Raw genomic sequence first — 18,156 nt, 5'->3', positions numbered from 1 at the left:
CCCCCTACCCCCTACCAGCCCCCTCCCCCCACGCCCCCCTATCCCAAAAAAATGTAAAAAGAAAGTTTCATTTTTTAAAAAAAAGACTTTCTTACTACCCCACCCTTTATCACTTTTTTTTTGTGTGAAAGAACATCTTTTACCCATTTTATCCATTTAACTACCCACTTTTAAATGGGTAATATGGGTATTATTCGTTTTTACCCATTTTCAAATGAGTTGGATACCTAACCCATTTAAAATGGGTAAATATGAGTGGATACCCATATTAATTACCCATTCTACCACCCCTAGTCATAAGTTAGGATTTTAAGCTAACTTATGACTTTTGGCTTAACCTAAGCAATGATTAGAATAAATTTAATCTTGAGGAATGGACAAAGTTTGATCTATGAAAATTGAAGAAACACTATAGAGTAAGTATTTAAGGATCACTAGAAGACTGGGTTCATGCACTGCAATTCATCTAGCACAAAATAGAATGAGGTTTAGGCAAGATTAGACGGCATTGTGGGGCCTCTAACGTAAATAGTTTTATCTACGCTCAATGTTTCAAGAGAATGGTATGATAGATGAAGATGTTACATATATAATTGAAATAGGATAGTTGAAACAAAGAAATGCTACTGAATGTTATGTTTGAGAAGGGTATGTGTCAAAGCGAAAGGCAAAGTTCTATAAAATAGTTTTTAAGACCAAGAAAGGTATATAAGAGTGCATATTGGGCCTCTAAAGTCTACCATATTCAATTGATGAGTGTTGGAAATATGCAGGTGTTAAGATAGATACCTTATAATACAAGAGTAGATTTTCTTTTTGATAAGTAAGGACTTGATTTAAAGAGAACGAAGATGGTACAGAAAAAGGTTCAGGAGTTAGCAGCAAACTCTATAATCCAATACTACATATTATCTCCTTGCAAGTACAAAAATCCAAATACTTATCCATCATATCTAAAGTGTTGCTATCACACCAAAAGTAAGAATTTTTAATGCATATATTTTTTAATCTGTAACTTCTTCCCATCAAAGTATGCTGTTTCTTTCCAGTCATAAGGTACACATTATACAATTGAGAATAGTTCTCCATATTGGCTTTAAGCTCCTTTTAACCTCCTGAGATTGCCACACTTCCACAACAAGCTACTAATTTTCTCTGGTAACACCAAAGATATTCCCATTGTGCTAAAGAAAAGTTCCCAGCATTAATCTTGAAACTCTGCAATGCAAGAAAAGATGTTCAACTGTTTCCTCGTCTGAATTGCAGAAATAGCATCTGCTGCACAGGGAAAAATTTCTCATTTGTAACTTGTTCTGTTTTTGGCAAGCATCCTATCTGCTAGCAAACCAAAAAAGTTGCTTCCGTAGGTGCTTTGGTTTTTCAAATCATCTTTCCATAGCCAGTCTCCCTGACTGAACTGTTGCAACAACATGGTTTTGTAACAGTTATTGACTGAGAATAACTTATCCATACTGTTGACCCAAACTAGCTTGTCCGCTCTATCTTGTTTTATTGAACATGAATTCAGTTGTTGAAGTAGTTGGCAATTTGCAAAAACTGTCTATTTTCCAATCATTTAGGTTTCCACATACTGTCAGCATCGCCAACCCATCTCCCATATGTCACCGCGTTGTCGAACCATCTCTTGGTGTCTCTTGGCTATATGGTTCATCCGGGGGAAAGATTGAGCTTCAAGAAATAGTATACGGTCTTATCAGTACACAAATGTATAACTCCCCAGAAATTTCAGTTGCGCACATATTTCATTCCCGCAGAAATTGGGTTCAAGCTTTCCCCAGTCCCTTCTCATCAATGAACTCCTGACGTATACATAGGAGTGCAGTTCGTTCAAGAGATTCCTACCTCTCTATCTATCTCAGAGATGTTTGGATTTTTCAAAACTCCATGAACATGCAGATGTCACCGCGTTGCCAACCCAGATCTGATCTAACTGGAGAAGAAATGCTATTTTATGGCGATATCTATATCAACGAGGTCTGAACAGTATCAAAATGGAGCAATACTCGTAGCAGTGAGCAATTTTCGGCTACTTCGCAAAGTCATTCCCTAACTGGTCAAGAAGTTGCGGCGTCGATCGACATTAGAGTCACCGACTCCATCAGCATTCCCCACAAATCAGCCCAATCCTTGTTTATGGAATCACTGGAACTGGAGTACTCAATAGATCAATTCATTGATTCAATCATTCAAATCTGCAAACATCCAGATCTCGCTGAGTTCTTTTTTCCAGGTTCTATCTTCCAATTAGCCCCTTGTTTTTAGTTTCTTGTCCATTTCTACCTAGGATTTTTAGCTTCTTGTGTGAATTTCTTTTTCACTGCTGACTTATTTCCACTGTACTGTCAATTTCTGCCTATATTTTCTGTTAGTTTCTTCTTCGTTATTGCATCTGTTTTCTAGTTGCTTGCCCATTTTTGCCTATGTTTTTACTTCTTGTTCAGCTTTTCTAGCTTTCATTGCTGCCTCAATAATAGAACTGATCATTCACTCTCTGTTTTTGTTAGTGTTGTTTTTCAGTTTATTATTCGATTTTCCAGTTTTCTTGGTCAATTGCTGCTTCTGTCAAATCTTCTAGTTATCCTGTTCGTTATTGCATCTGTTTTCTAGTTGCTTGCTCATTTTTGCCTATGTCTTTACTTCTTGTTCAGCTTTTCTAGGTTTCATTGCTGCTTTTATAAATTAGCTGATTGTTCACTCTCGGTTCTTGTTAGTATTGATCTTTAGTTTATTATTCGATTTTCCAGTTTTCTTGATCAATTGCTACCTCTGTTTTCAATCTGCTTATTTTTTAGTTGATAGTTCATTTCTAATTCTCACTTTTGGATTTTGCGAGAGCCTTTGGGTTGTTGGTAGCCAATTTGAGTTACTGAAGGAGGAACACTTGGTTACCTTCCGTAGTTCGGTGGTCAAGACTCAAATAGACTTTTTACTCCTTAGAGAGGGTGATAAAGGTTTTTGTAAAGACTTTAAAGTTATCCCAAGTGAGAATCTTTTGACCCAACATAAGCTCTTGGTGATGGATTTGGAGATCAGAAAGGATAGGAAGAAGAGGGCTGAGGATGACTGGACAAGGATCAAATGGGGTAGCTTGACAATGGGAGTGCCCTGGAGATAGGGGAGAAGTTGGTGGCTATGAGAGCTTAGGGGAGTGGTGGGGATGTGGGCAATATGTGGGATAAGACAGCCAGTTGCATTAGGGAGACAAATAGAGAGGTGTTGGGTGTCTCGAGAGGCCGACCAAGTAGACATAGAAAGGACTGGTGCTGCAATGGAAAAGTACAAGGGAAGGTGGAAACAAAGAAGGTGGCTTACACGAAGTTGGTAGAGAGTAAAGACAAGGAGGAGAAGCGGCTGAATAGGGATAAGTATAAGATGGCTAGGAAGGAAGGGAAGTTAGCGGTTAAAGCAGCAAAAACAGAAACCTTTGAGCGCTTGTATGCAAAATTAGAGGACAAAGGAGGGGGGGATAAAAAGTTATACAAGCTAGCCAAAGCTAGAGAGAGGAAGGCCCACGACCTTGATCAAGTGAAGTGCATCAAGGATGTGGATGATAGAGTATTAGTGGAGGAGGTACTCATTAGAAGGAGATGGAAGTCATACTTCCACAAACTCCTAAACGAAGAACGAGACAAAGGCATAGCGCGGGAGGATTTGGAGCACTAAGAGAGGCGTTGCCATTATGGGTATTGTAGGTGTATAAAGGTTGAGGAGGTTAAGGGTGCTATTCGTAGAATGCATAGGGGTAGACCAACTGAGCCAAGAGAGATTCTGATGGACTTTTGGAAGAGAACAGGCGAGGTAGGTATGGAGTGGCTGACGGAGTTGTTTTCAAGACGACGAAGATGCCTAAAGCATGGAGATGGTTACTATGATTCCGTTCTACAAGAACAAGGGTGACATTCAGAATTACAACAACTATAGGAGTATTAAGCTATTAAGCCACAAAATGGAGGTTTGAGAGAGGGTGGTAGAGATAAGGGTGAGGGAGGTTTGACTATCTCCAAAAACCATTTCAAATTTATGACAGGACGCTCAACTAAAGAAGCCATTCATCTCGTAAGAAGACTAGTGGAGCAGTATAAGGAGAGGGAAGGACTTTCACATGGTGCTTACGACAAAGTCCCTAAGAATGTTCTATGGAAGTGCTAGAGGTGTACCTGTGGCGTACACTAGGTCAATTAAGGACATGTATGATGGAGCCAAGACCCGAGTATGAACAGTGGGAGGAGACTCAGCACTTCCCGTGTTGATGGAGTTGGTCTACCTCTACCTATCTTGAATCCATCCATAACTAACGTCTCATACCAACCCACTGGAGTATCCACACATCTAATCATCACATGACTGAGTCATCTCAACCCCTCTTCTCGCATCTTGTCTTTCAGCGAAGTCACTCCCAACTTGTCTCAAATATCCTCATTTTTATTTTATCTCTCCTAGTATATCTACACATCCATCACAACATTCTCCTCTCCACCATTTTCATCTTCAAATTGTGAGTTCTTGACTGGTCAACACTCCACCCCATACAACATAGTTGGTCTAACTACAAACTTGCTTTTAAGTTTAGGTGACACCTCTTATAACACGAGACTTCAGATGCGAGCCTATATTTCATCCACCCCTACACCAATACAGTGAGTGACATCCTCGTCAATCTCTCCATTTCCCTGGATAATCAACCCAAGATATGTGAAACTACCTCTCTTTGGATAACCTAGTATCAAGCCTCACTTCCATAGCAGCCTCATGCGTCACACCACTAAACATGTACTCAAAGTATATAGCTTGGTCCTGCTCAACTTGAACCTTAAGACTCCAGGGGTCTGTCTTCAAACCTCCAACTAAGCATTAACTCTGCACGAGTCCCGTCAATCAAAACTAAGTCATCCGCAAATAACATACACCATAGCACCTCACTTTGAATGTGTCGCAGCAATACATCCATCACCAAAGAAAATAAAAATGGGCTAAGGGATGGGAAGAGGTGATTAGACAGGACATGGCGCAATTGCAGCTTACCGATGACATGATAGGAAGGTGTGGAAGACACGAATTAGGTAGAAAGTTAGTAGGTAGGAGTGCATCCATACTAATAGATATGAATGTTTTGTCTTGTTTCCCTTACTAGTAGTCGTAGGACTACTTTTGTTCTTCGATTTCTACCACCATCTATTATTTTGTATAGTCTGTTTGTAGTATTATTTTGTTGTAGTATTTCCTTGTTACTATCTATTGTGCATTCAATGTTTTGGACAACGAAAGGCGACAAGGGTCTGTGCGCTTGCCTTTTTGAAGTGAGGCGTCAATTAATATCAAAAACTTTTAAATATTTAATTGCATATACAAATAACAAAAATATCAATAGCAATAACATTGTAGCAAATATTTCATTTCAAAAACTAAAATTGGAGTGCACAACCTACTGGTTAAGAAGAAGAAGAAGTGAGGTGTCAATTAATATCAAAGACTTTAAAATATTTAATTGCATATATAAATAACAAAAATATTCTTTGTCAAAAAACAATAACAAAATATCAATAGCAATAACATTGTAGCAAATATTTCATTTCAAAAACTGAAATTAGAGTGATGGTAGAATAAGGCGATGTCATTGGGTCCGGGGGCAAGGGGCAAGAGTGATTAGTAGGTTAAGGGGTTGTCTAGGTTGAGAGTGGGTTCTTGGAATATAGGGACATTGAGAGTAAAGTCCATAGAGCTAGTGAAGATGCTCAAGAAAATGAAGATTAGTATACTTGTATCCAGGAGACCAAACGGGTAGGAACCAAGGCTCGGGATATGGATATGTTTAAGTTGTGATACTCAAGAGGCTCGAGGGATAGGAATGAAGTAGGCACTTTAGTAGATAGGGGACCTAAGAGAGCAAGTGGTGGAGACTAGAAGGACCAATGACAAGATAATGATGATTAAGCTAGTCATTGGAGGGTTTACCTTGAACATTATAAGTGCATACGCACCGCAAGTGGGCTTGGACGATGAGGTTAAGAAGCAACTTCTAGGAGGATTTGGATGAACTAGTGAGGGGTATACCGCCTTCTGAGAAGTTATTCATTGGCGGAGATTTCAGTGATCACAGTGGTTTTGACAATGTGTATGGAGGCTTTGGTCTTGAGGTTAGAAACAGAGGAGCGTCGCTTTTGGATTTTGCTAAAGTTTTCTAGTTGGTGATAGATAATTTGTACTCCGAAGAAGGAGAACCACTTGGTTACCTTTCCTAGTTCAGTGGCCCAAACCCAGATTGATTACTTACTCCTTAGAAAGGATGATAGAGGCCTTTGTAAGGACTGCAAGGTTATCCCGAGTGAAAATCATACTACCCAGCATAAGCTATTGGCGATGGACTTGGAGATTAAAAGGGAGGAAGGGGAAAAAGAGGATGTCATATGAGGGTGCGCCTTACCCCTACCCAAGCTTGGGAAATGGGGGAGAGGTTGTTGGCGAAGGGGACTTGGGAGAGTAATGGGGATGCGAACATCATGCGGGATAGGACAGCCGGTTGCATTAGGAAAGCACCTAAAGAGATGCTAGTGATTTCGAGGGGATACTTTGGTGGTTAACGAGAGAATTGGTAGTGGAATGGAGAAGTCCAAGGAAAAGTGGAAGCAAAGAAAACTGTTAATGCAAAGTTGGTGGAAAGCAAGGACGGGGAGGAAAAGTTGATGAATAAGGAAAGGTATAAGGTGACGAAGAAACCGGTTATGGCAGCGAAAACGACAATTTTTGAATGCTTGTATGTCGAGCTTAGGGGGCGAGGGTGGAGATAAAAAGATGTACAAACTAGACAAGGCGAGAGAGAGGACTGAGACTTGGATCAAGTGAAGAGCATCAAAGATGAGGGAAGATATGTGTACACTCTACCTTCCCCAGACCCCACTTCCCACTTTGTGGGATTTCACTGGTATGATGAGGTTGTTGTCGTTAGGTTTCTTCTAAAAGTAACACTCCATCCGATTGTTGAATTAAATTCTATAATGTAACCCTTTTAATTCAAAGCACATTTGAACAAGACTGGAAACCTGCTTTTGAAGCTCTCATTTCCACACCGTGTCCATCCAAAATATAATCCTCCTACCACTTCCCACCTCCGATCTGGTGAACTGTAGAAATTCATCGCAGCAATCACTAATCATCTTTCAGATTCCCCCACAACTTTTCTATTGTGAAGGATTTTGTTTCCACACCTACTTTTGCACCATATATGGCATCCAAAACTTGCTGCCAAATCTCATCACTTTCCTTACTGTATCTCCAGAGCCACTTAAAAATAAACTTTTATCATGCATTTTCAGACTCCTTACCCACAGTCCACCATCCTCTTTTTCTTTTATAATCGTTTTCCACTTTATCAGAAAGAAGAGAAGAAAAAAAAGGAGTTAGATTGACAGTACTCTTATGTCTCTCACCACTTTGGATAATAAAACCAAGACACTCATTTTTCTTCCTTGAACAAATATCTGGCCACATGGAATTTAAGCCTAAGTAGTTTAAAATTCGAACCAGAGAACAAGTTATGCTCTAGTCTCTAATATTCGACAGGGCACCTGAACTGCAATTATGCAGTACTTTCATTTTAACTGTAAGATAAACTCTCCAAATTAATTTTAATATAAGAAACGTGAGAAATGAGGACCTGGCAACCTATAAGAAAAGATATTCAAAGAAAAACATCGATTCATTTTCCTCCATACCCTCAGGTAAGAGTAAGAGAACATTGAGAGATTCATAGAGGGATAACTTACAAACGCAACATATGCTGATATTACAATTTGCAAGAAATATCATCTTTCTGAGGGTCAATTTTTTCTCCAGACAGGAGTCATGTAATTCCGCTATGATAATAATGAGAAAGGTTTTCTGCACCAAAATAAGAAACTTCAAAGCACAAGGAAAAATGTTTTTACCTTCATCAGAGTATCAAAAGATTTCTTCCGCAAAACAGCATTTGGTGCATATATAATGACCATTTCAATCGCCTACACAGTGCGCGTCAACTTTAGGCGCAAGTAGAACAGCTCAAAAGAACCCAAGATGTTGCAACACTTCACCTGCAATGACGTATATAGAGTAGGCACATATGTGGAGTAGTCCATCGAATCGTTTTGAATTTCTTGGTGCATACATCCATCCATAATGCAAAGCAGGAAATCAAGAGCATGCACTTTCAATTCCCATGATAGGTCAACACTTGAGAAGACGTACTTTAACATGCCTATTGCCTGCCATCTTTTAGTCTGGTTCTTTTGAAGTTCATTTTTCACTGCTTCAAAATCTGTATCAGCAGCCACTGATGTTTCATTGGATTTGTAACCCCAGATTACTGCACAATATATCAGGGAAAATATAGACAGGCGAGTGGGAAGGTAGCAAACATCTGGTGAGAGGAAGAACAATTAATTAAATCCAGAAAACACTGACCTGCAAGTGATCCGCCATGCTTGACATGAGAAAAGCAAGCCATGTTATCATCCCCGTCATCTGGAAATTTCAATAGGGCATTAAAAGGCACATATGCATGAACGATTTCTCACTTCCTAGTAAAACGAAAACGTTATCCTAAATTATCATGCAGGGAAATTAGCAAACATTTTGTAACTGACGATAGCGAACAATATAGGAATAATTACATTCCAAGGCCTATATTAAAAAATCTTTTAACAAAAAAGGAGAAAAATCTAACACCCACCACTACCTACAAAAGGATCGGTACCACAAACATAAGAAGAAAATAAGGATGCATGATTTACCTCCACATATGGTTGTGAACTTGTCTACATCAAGTCCAGTAATTAATCCCTCATATGATAAACCACAGATTGGAAGAAAGTGTGACAGGTGTATCATAATGGGAAGAAGACTTGAAATGTTATGCCCCATTGCAATTGAAACAAGAGCCTGCATGCAGGAATGGAATTTTGTCACAGACAGACATTGATTAAAGTTGGATTTCCGGGAAACATCATAATGGCCTCAAACAAGAACCAGAAGAGCTCAAGCTGGATTTTGCATTGAGTCTAAGGAACACTGACCATGACTTGCAGGACAAACATGCCCAACAGAGCACAGAGTTTTTTCTTATCTTTCTGTTCCTGTGAAGCAAAGATCAATTAGGGTAATCACAAGAAAACAAGATGCAGAATACGGGAATATCACGGACCAACAATTTGCAAACAGCTTGTATTGAATCTGCAAGAGCAATTGCTTTGTGGAATAAGTCCTCAGTATCTTTTCCTTCCTCATCTGCCTCTAAGGACATGGACTTTAAAACACCAAGAATAACAGGAACTGCAGCTTTCACTTGCTCAAATTGCCGTCTTTTGATGAGTATTATAACTGAAACCAACGTATAAGGTAGAAATCCAATCATGACATTGCTGACAAAAGAATGCTAATAGCCAAGTTCCATTTAGAGGATTAATAAACCTTCACGAACTACTGGCACTAAAGTTTGCTGAAATTTTAGACCAACGAAATTAACTTCGAATTTACTTATTGAGGCAGCAAGGAGATAAAACTCAACCAGACGAATTAAACTTGATTTTTTTTGTTTTGACTCACAAACTCAAGTTATTTAACTAACTTGAGTTTGAGTGTGTTGAAGGTCAAATAAACAAAAAGTTATATTTTAAAATATGTCAAGATTCATTGAACTCTAAGTACAGAATATTATATAGGATGCCTAGGATATTTTTATTTTTAATTGTAGCATATCTACTTACATTGTTAGATGAAGAGATATTACTTGTGAAGCAGACTGAGACACCTGTATAAGGAGCTCTTCATGTATACTGTTACTCACTTAATGCAAGACAAGTTTTCAATTTCGGCATAGTGTCAAAGCCTCTAAATCCAAGTAGCAACTTAAGTGGCTTTTGCTGGATTAAGAATACTTTGGGATGGCTGCTAGAAAGAGCAGTTCCTACTTCTCTCTACAATCCAGAAAGAAAGAGTTCATGTCCTTCAAACTTGTGTGTGATAATCAAGCGGCACTTCAAATCGCATCGAATCCAGTGTTTCATGAAAGGACTAAGCACATTGAGATTGACTGTCACTTTGTCAAAGAAAAGATACTCTCAGGAGATATTGTTACAAAATTTGTGAAGTCGAATGATCAACTCGCAGATATCTTCACCAAGTCCATCATCGGTCCTTGTATTAATTATATCAGTAACAAGCTAGGTACATATGATTCATATGCACTAGCTTGAGGGGAGTGTTAGAATAGGAATAAATATATAAATCCTACTTAGAATAGGAATAGGAATAGGAATCCTAATTGGAGAAAGAGTCATAGGAATAGGAATCCTAATTTGAAAAGGAGTCCAATGTAGTGTCTATAAATAGGGTCTCAATGTAATAATGTAGATCCACAATTTCAATAATATATTTCTCACAGTTCCATTACAGTCGTCCTATATTTCTCTCATGATTATCCTCCAAAGAGCCTCCTCTTCATTCTCTCTAAAATATTTTCTTAAAAAGACACTAATTAAAGCATTTAACATCCCTCATAAACAATTTCCTGAACTTTAAACAGGAGCCTCCAATTCAATATAAAATCCATAACCTCAAATTTTTTATCCATTAGTATTTCTTGTTTAGACGTACATTTTGTCATAGCATTTTCTTATTCAGCATCAGGTTCTCAATCTAGGATATTGAAGTTGTAATTGTGTTCTTCCATCAGTACTAAGAGATCCACAACTATTACCCTCAGTTCATTCCATTACCAGAAGAGGAATAGCTCCAGCAATGAAGTTGGGATGTTTAGATGCTATAGAAACACATCGGGTCTAAACCACCAGGATAAAAGGCAAGCCAAGTGCACTCAAGTTGGATTTTAGTATGCGGCTCTCACTTTTGACAGTTCCATCATATGAATGGAAGGGGAAAGAAACAGAAGTTACCATTCAAACGGTACTTGGGATTAATAAAGTTTTAACAATCCTCTTCCTTAAGAAAAAATACAAAATACAAATAAAGCATTGCAGGAGCTCACAGATTCCACGAGCTTCAGAGTGTAATTGTGTTGTTTTAGGAACACCTAAATCATTTGAGAGTTCATAAAAGGTGTATACCAGACGTAACTTCTAATTTCTGGCGTGAAAATAAGTTCCAATATCCTTGTGTGGACTCAACAATAACATTATGAGATTTCCGCTTTTTACCACCTTAACAAATATCACTACACAGTTTTAACCTATTTCCTCTAGTCTAATAGTAAATTGTCAATCAATGAAATTATGGATTACCTTTGGCGAGGCCACCAATAAGAGGAGAAAAATAGCAAGGAACCCTGAACATTTCAGTTGGAGAACTTAGTGCCTGAAAATTTTAACATAGACCATCATAAAAACGGAGAACAAAATGTTTACAAGCACAAACCTATAAAGAGTCAGCATTGTATACTATCTTTAAACTACAGTATGTGAGCCCCCAAAAAATAAACTAATTGAGCCTGACTCACTAATCAGGCACTATATTAAAGTTAGAAGCGACATGGAAGTTACTTGAAACTCTAATCCTCATAAATCAACTGCTATCTCTCTTAGGAATTTCTCCTATCAAAGAAATAGCAATCAGATGAGGGTAAATGGAAATTGGTACAGAACAACCTAGAACAGTTGGCGTCCAACTCTCAATAAAATGGCTCCAGATTTTTAATGTGCAATTAGGTAGAATAATACAAGCTACACAGTAAAATTGTCAAAGACAACAGTATTCTTCCATTCAAAGCTCTTTATAAGAGAAAAGTTAAACACGCTAATTCCTCATTTATTTACTTAAGATGATGATGACATGGCTGCATACTGCTGACATGCTCTGCAGGATTTTACTTAGTACTCTGATTCTGAACAATGTATCACAGAATTTTATAAAGAACTCCAATAAAGAAAGAACCATAAATGTAGAGCTAGAACAAATTCATACCTCGCAAAGAATTGATAGCATTTCCCGCGGAGAACACATACTAACTAGATGTCCAACAATGAGTTCAGCAATCTCGGAGCAGCTTTTGGATGCACATGCAAATTTACATACTACCTTGGGCAACTCAAAGGACAAAGCATCAATAACTTCCTGCAACAAAGTATAAAGATCACAAAAAATCGTTTTCCAAACAATACAGTAAATCACTTCTACTTCCAATTTTATTACTTAAGAGAAGGGGAAAACACTAAATTTGACGGAATTGCCTGGTTTCTGGAAGGTGCGCTTATGAAACAATGAATTTCAGTAAGAATCTGGAATGATGTTGTCTCTAAATCAAGATTTGATGCTTCTTCCGAGATGGGAGTAAGGAAATCGGCAAGCCCGGTGAGTAATCCATCGGAATTGCTAAAGTCACCGGCTTCAATCAACTAAAGATATAAGAAAACTCATCAATAATGTTTGAGGTTAAAGATATGACTATAAATAATCATGTAGGGAGAGAGTCGGTGTGTTTTGTGGCTTACTTGAGAGCATGTAGTCAGGGTCTGTTGGAGGCGAGGAATGAGGGAATCGGAGAGATGTGGTTTCTCTTCCGACATTCTAATCTATCTCTCTCCGCCGGCGATGCTGTGGAGGGTTCCTTACTAGCAGATACACGACTCCCTTCCAAGCGACTTCGCGGGAAACCTTCTTCTCATCACAACTATACTATTAGGTGAGCGTGTCAGCACAGCCCGATATATATTATTTATTTTGTACTAATTTATGTAACACATATTTTATTTTTAGATACCAAGAGAGATGACTGTCAACACGAGCCTCATATATATAATTTATGTGACACATATAAAATTTAGAGAGCCGTCCAAATTTTTTTAGATACTTTTTTTAGAAAATTAAGTTATAAACTATTGTTACCTATAGAATTTTCATAATTTTAAAATAATATATTATTCTCTTTGTTCCAACTTATGTGGCAAGAATATAATTTAGAGGGTCGCTCAATTTTCCTATATAATTTTCAAATATTTTAAGTCATGATTTATAGCATTAATGTAAAAAAATGTAACTTCTTTTAATATTTAATCCCCTATCAATGTAACTCTTTTTGAATTTTTAATTAAATTATTTATAGCAACACAAATATTTATGACTAGTAAAATTAATCATGTCTTGAGCAGAAATTTAATATCACGAAATTTATAAAATAATACTTAAAACCTATTAGTCATTAAAACTAAAACACTATATTATCTTACATACAAGATTACGTAGTAACGAATATTAATAATGTAAAGAAAATGATAATTATAACATCTTATCATTTATCATTCAATCAATCATCTTTAATTTGATTTTATAGTTTATCTTTTGCTTCCAGGAAGTGTTACTATTTGATAATTTTGGGGAATCAAATGAAAATCAATTTGAGATATTAAATTTTCTAATAAATATATAATCGTTGGTGAAGGGATAAATAAATGCTAAAAGGCTGAAAAAAGTGAACAAATATTCTAATTCTACGTAATACTTAAAACCTATCCGTCACTAAAATTAAAACACTATATTATCTTACATACAAAATTATGTAGTAACGAACATTAATAATGTCAAGAAAAATGATAATTATAACATCTTATCATTTATCCTTCAATCAATCATTTTAAATTTGATTTTATAATTTATCATTTTGCTTCCAGGAATGTTACTATTTGATTTTTTTTGGGATTCAAATGAATATCAATCTGAGATATTAAATTTTCTAATAAATAAATAATTGTTGGTGAAGGGATAAATGAATGCTCAAAGAATGAAAAAAAATGAACAAATATTCTAATTCTAACGTGTAGAAAGTTCAGCCCTACATTTTGCTTTACATATATCATTTTAAAGTTCCTCATATAAATGTATCATAAGTAATTATTAAAATGGAAAATAAGGGAGAATGTATCATATTGGAAAACAATTCAACTTATTATATATACTTGAAAGGGAAAAATATTACACAAAATTTTTCAGTTTGTTTGAGTGTTTTTTAAAAATCAACATATCAGAGTGATGGAGTTCAATTCGAAATTACACTTCTATTCCAATCACAGTGTCAAGAAACACATCTATCACTTTAAGAAAAGTATTTATAACTTGTAGTAAACTTGAGAATTTGTCCATAATTCATATTGAATATGAGCAATTAATTTATTGTGTGGTTATCTCTATCTTTGGGAGTAAAAGAGGCTCTAGTCTAGTCATATTACTTTATATGTCATCTGGCATGTAATGACCCTCCAGGTCATTTTTAAANGTCATATTACTTTATATGTCATCTGGCACATCCTTGCACTTATGTCAAAAGTTTATTAATTCTTGTCTTCTTTTCTTGGTTCACTTCACATATCAAGGTGCGATAAAAATTTTAAGGTCTTTATGTCGTTACAATAACATACCAAATTTGAATTTTGTATTCAAGAGATGGTAGTATAAATCTTTAAGAAATTTTTTTATTGTATCTTCAACAATTTCAATAGAGAAAACTTACGTCAATATTCAATTAACATGTGTCATTTAATATGTACTAACAAATACTTATAACTATAACTTTGCAGAAACATAAACAACAAAGTTTAAAACATGTACTCAAAAACAACAATCAATAATATAAGCACAAATTAATGATAGTAAAAAAACATATCAGGATTTGTAACAATAGAATGAAGCATAAAGGAAAAAATCGAGCTCACTAAATGCACATTGTCCCCTTAAGGAAATTATTCCCCTCTAGTACCCATGGTTTAAAGGAATAAATCATCTCAAGATAGAACAGTTCTATTCACTAGTGTGTATTGATACAAAAACAATGGTGCTAGTGAATCACTCAACAGGAGCAAAGTACACGAATATTTAATTGTACAAGAAAGAAGAAGTTCAGAATTTTCATTGTTTTAAAATGAGAGGAAATCCCTCTATTTATAGACAACAAAACGTAGTGTGAACAAATGCTTATTGTGCCTTATCGGAAAGATCCAACTCTTTGAAAAAGTTACAACCCTTCGGAAAGGTCACAACCTTTCTTAAAAGTCACAACTTTTTACAAAAGTTGCAACTCTTCGTAAAAGTCACAATTTTTCATAAAACTCACAACTTTTCGTGAAAGTGGAAGGCTAGTTTTGGAAATAAATAAACTAAAAGGGAATCCTGATTTGTGGTGGCGCCACGTAGGCTGGCCTAGGTTCTCTTATATATATATATATATATACTAGTTTTGACGCACGTGCGTTGCACGTGAATATCAAATCATGTACCATGCTATTTTTAAAAATAACAGGAATGTAATTAAGAAAAAATCAGTCACTCTTAAAATCTCTTAGTTACACCTCTTAAATATACTTTCTCCTCCCTTCTCTATAGTGCATTACTTTGTTATTATTGTATTGTTGGTGTTCTTACTTTTAATATAATATAAATAAATATTGTTATAAAATATAGAAGATATACTAAATTTGATGTCTTTAGTTGGAATATTAGATTAATTTAACATTCATGTTTGAGAGTGTTCTAATTTACTCACCTTTGAGATTGTCAACGTCTATAAATCAATCTTGAGGTTTTAAGAAAAGAAGAATAGAAAACATAAAAAAACGTAGTTTAAAAATGTGAAGAAACCTCTCCATTTATAGTTAAAATGTGTAGTATTAGTATGTGCATATTGTTCCTTATCATAAAAATATAGAAAATATACTAAATAGGGTGTTTTAAGAATAAAAATAATAAGAAGAAGAATGAATATTTTTTTAAAAAAGAATATAGTTTAAAAATTTGAGGAAGCCCCTCATTTTATAGCCAACAAAGGGTAGTGTATGAAAATCTACTTATTGTGCCTTATCAAAAAGATGTTACAGCCCTTTAGAAAACTCACAACCCTTCCGAAAGGTCACAACTAATCGGAAAAGTCATAACTCTTCGGAAAAGTCACAACTCTTTCAAAAAGTCACAACTCTATAGAAAAGTCACAGCCCTTCAAAAAGGTCATAACTCATCGGAAAAGTTATAACTCTTCGAAAGTGTCATAACCCTTCAATGTGAAAAGGTGTATGTCTTTAATATAATATAGTATAATACACATAAATAAATATAATACAATATAAAATATAGAAGATATACTACATTTGGTGTTTTAATTTAGGTAGTATAGACAGATAAAAAAAAAGATAGATATAGATTGGTCTAATTTTAATTTGATATGAAATTTTAAAAAATAAAGAAGACTTTTAATTTAAGGATCATATGTAGAATATACAAAAATGTCTTTTCACTTTGTGGTCTTAAAGATGCTCCCCCACCCCAAGAAAAAATAACATTCTATATTAAACTGAATAAAAGTAAAAGTACACTAAATAAATTAGAAACGAAAGAGTACTTACTAAATGTAGTTTGGACACTTCAAACAAGTTTTTGATCAAATACTTTTTCTCCAACACTTTGAGACTTTTCAGATTTTGAACACCAAGTTACAGTTTGTGCAACGGAAAATCATTGATCTTCTTGTCAAGTAGAAGTTGTTGTAAAAGTATATTTTATGGCTATGAAAATTAGTATATATTAATTATCAAGATACTCTTCTCATTTGAAGTTGAGTTATTTCATTCTCCTTGTTGCATCAATTTTTGTTGACCTATCTAATTTACCCACAAAAAAAATTGTAATTGCATTACTGAACAACTCTCACAATCTTTCTTGTTTAAAGAAGAAGAATAGAAAAATCACAAAATTTGTAGTTTAAAAGTGTGAGAAACCCCCACTATTTAAAGACAACAAAGAATAGTATGAAAAGGTTCATATTGTGTCTTTTCAAATAAGTCACAACCCTTTTGAAAAGTCACTACCCATCAATTTGAAAAGGTGTATGCTTTTAATATAATATAACGTAAATAAATATATTATTAAATATATAATATATATACTAAATTTAAATTTTTAAGTTGGGGGTATTATAGTAATTTACTATTCAAGTTAGGAAGTTCATGATTTTAAGGTAGTATATATATATATATATATATATATATGATTTGTGATTTAATATGGGACACAAGTATTTATATATAATAGGAGAAGAAAAAACGCATACGTGTCAGTACCACAAAATTAGTAGAAATATTAAATAATAAATAACAATTTAAAAACCAGAATTTTTTTAAAAAAAAACATAAATTAGAAATCATTTTAAAAATGTTTACGTTAAAACTGTTGTATTGATTATTTTTTTTAATAAATTAAATATGTTTGTTCCTAATAAAATGCAAACTGTCTAATTTTTTTAAAAATAAATTTAATAACAGTAGAAGTTAAAGTTTATGAATTATCAAAATTAATTAATTTAAAATTTAAAAATCTATAATAGGAGAGGAAAAAACGCCTACGTGTCAAGACCACAAAAATCGTATTTTTAAATAATTAAATATAAATCATTTAAAAATAGTTTTGAAAATTAGTCCCATGTAACTGAAAACTGTTTTTAATTTTATTTTATAAAAAAAATTATAACTTAAATACGATAAAAAAAATTCCCACAAAGTTTGATGATATTTTAACTGAACATTTAGTTTAATGAATATATATTAAATACGGTAAAAAAAATTCCCACCAAGTTTGATGATCTTCTTTAATAAACGTTTAGTTAATATATATAATTTATATATAATAGGAGAAGAAAAAACACCTACGTGTCAGCACCACAAAATTATATAAATATTAAATAATAAATAACAATTTAAAAAACAAAAATTTAAAAAAAAAACATAAATTAGAAATCATTTTTAAAATGTTTACGTTAAACTGTTGTATTGATTTCTTTTTTTTAATAAATTAAATATGTTTGTTCCTAATAAAATGCTAACTGTCTAATTTTTTTAAAAATAAATTTTATAATAGTAGAAGTTATAGTTTATGAATTATCAAAATTAATTAATTTAAAATTTAAAATTTAAAAATCTATAATAGGAGATGAAAAATGCCTACGTGTCAGCACCACAAAAATCGAATTTTAAAATAATTAAATATAAATAATTTAAAAATAGTTTTGAAAATTAGTCCCAAGTAACTGGAAAACTGTTTTTAATTTTTTTTTTTTTTAAAATTATAACTTAAATACGGTAAAAAAAATTCCCACAAAGTTTGATGATATTTTAA

The 18,156-nt window shown here is 34.3% G+C and overlaps 1 protein-coding gene across 3 annotated transcripts in view; it reads right to left on the bottom strand.

The window, feature by feature from the left end:
* Window positions 1-12,679, bottom strand: part of LOC125842309 (aberrant root formation protein 4) — a 24,465-nt gene extending 11,786 nt beyond the window's left edge. For 2 of the 3 annotated variants that reach the window (XM_049521591.1, XM_049521593.1), the window contains exons 1-10: window positions 12,498-12,679; window positions 12,237-12,401; window positions 11,971-12,120; window positions 11,292-11,364; window positions 9,197-9,372; window positions 9,069-9,128; window positions 8,787-8,934; window positions 8,458-8,517; window positions 8,088-8,359; window positions 7,944-8,015 (exon numbers count right to left, since the gene is read on the bottom strand). In XM_049521591.1, the coding sequence (XP_049377548.1) occupies window positions 7,944-8,015; window positions 8,088-8,359; window positions 8,458-8,517; window positions 8,787-8,934; window positions 9,069-9,128; window positions 9,197-9,372; window positions 11,292-11,364; window positions 11,971-12,120; window positions 12,237-12,401; window positions 12,498-12,572 (1,251 nt within the window). In that variant the 5' untranslated portion in view covers window positions 12,573-12,679. The remainder of the gene's footprint in view (window positions 1-7,943; window positions 8,016-8,087; window positions 8,360-8,457; window positions 8,518-8,786; window positions 8,935-9,068; window positions 9,129-9,196; window positions 9,373-11,291; window positions 11,365-11,970; window positions 12,121-12,236; window positions 12,402-12,497) is intronic. The other variant, XM_049521592.1, reaches the window with a different exon arrangement.
* Between the last annotated feature and the right edge of the window lie 5,477 nt (window positions 12,680-18,156).

The sequence above is a fragment of the Solanum stenotomum genome, chromosome 10, assembly GCF_019186545.1.
Source record: "Solanum stenotomum isolate F172 chromosome 10, ASM1918654v1, whole genome shotgun sequence".
Classification (NCBI taxonomy): Eukaryota; Viridiplantae; Streptophyta; class Magnoliopsida; order Solanales; family Solanaceae; genus Solanum; species Solanum stenotomum.
This window is presented reverse-complemented; position numbering and strand designations above follow the sequence as displayed.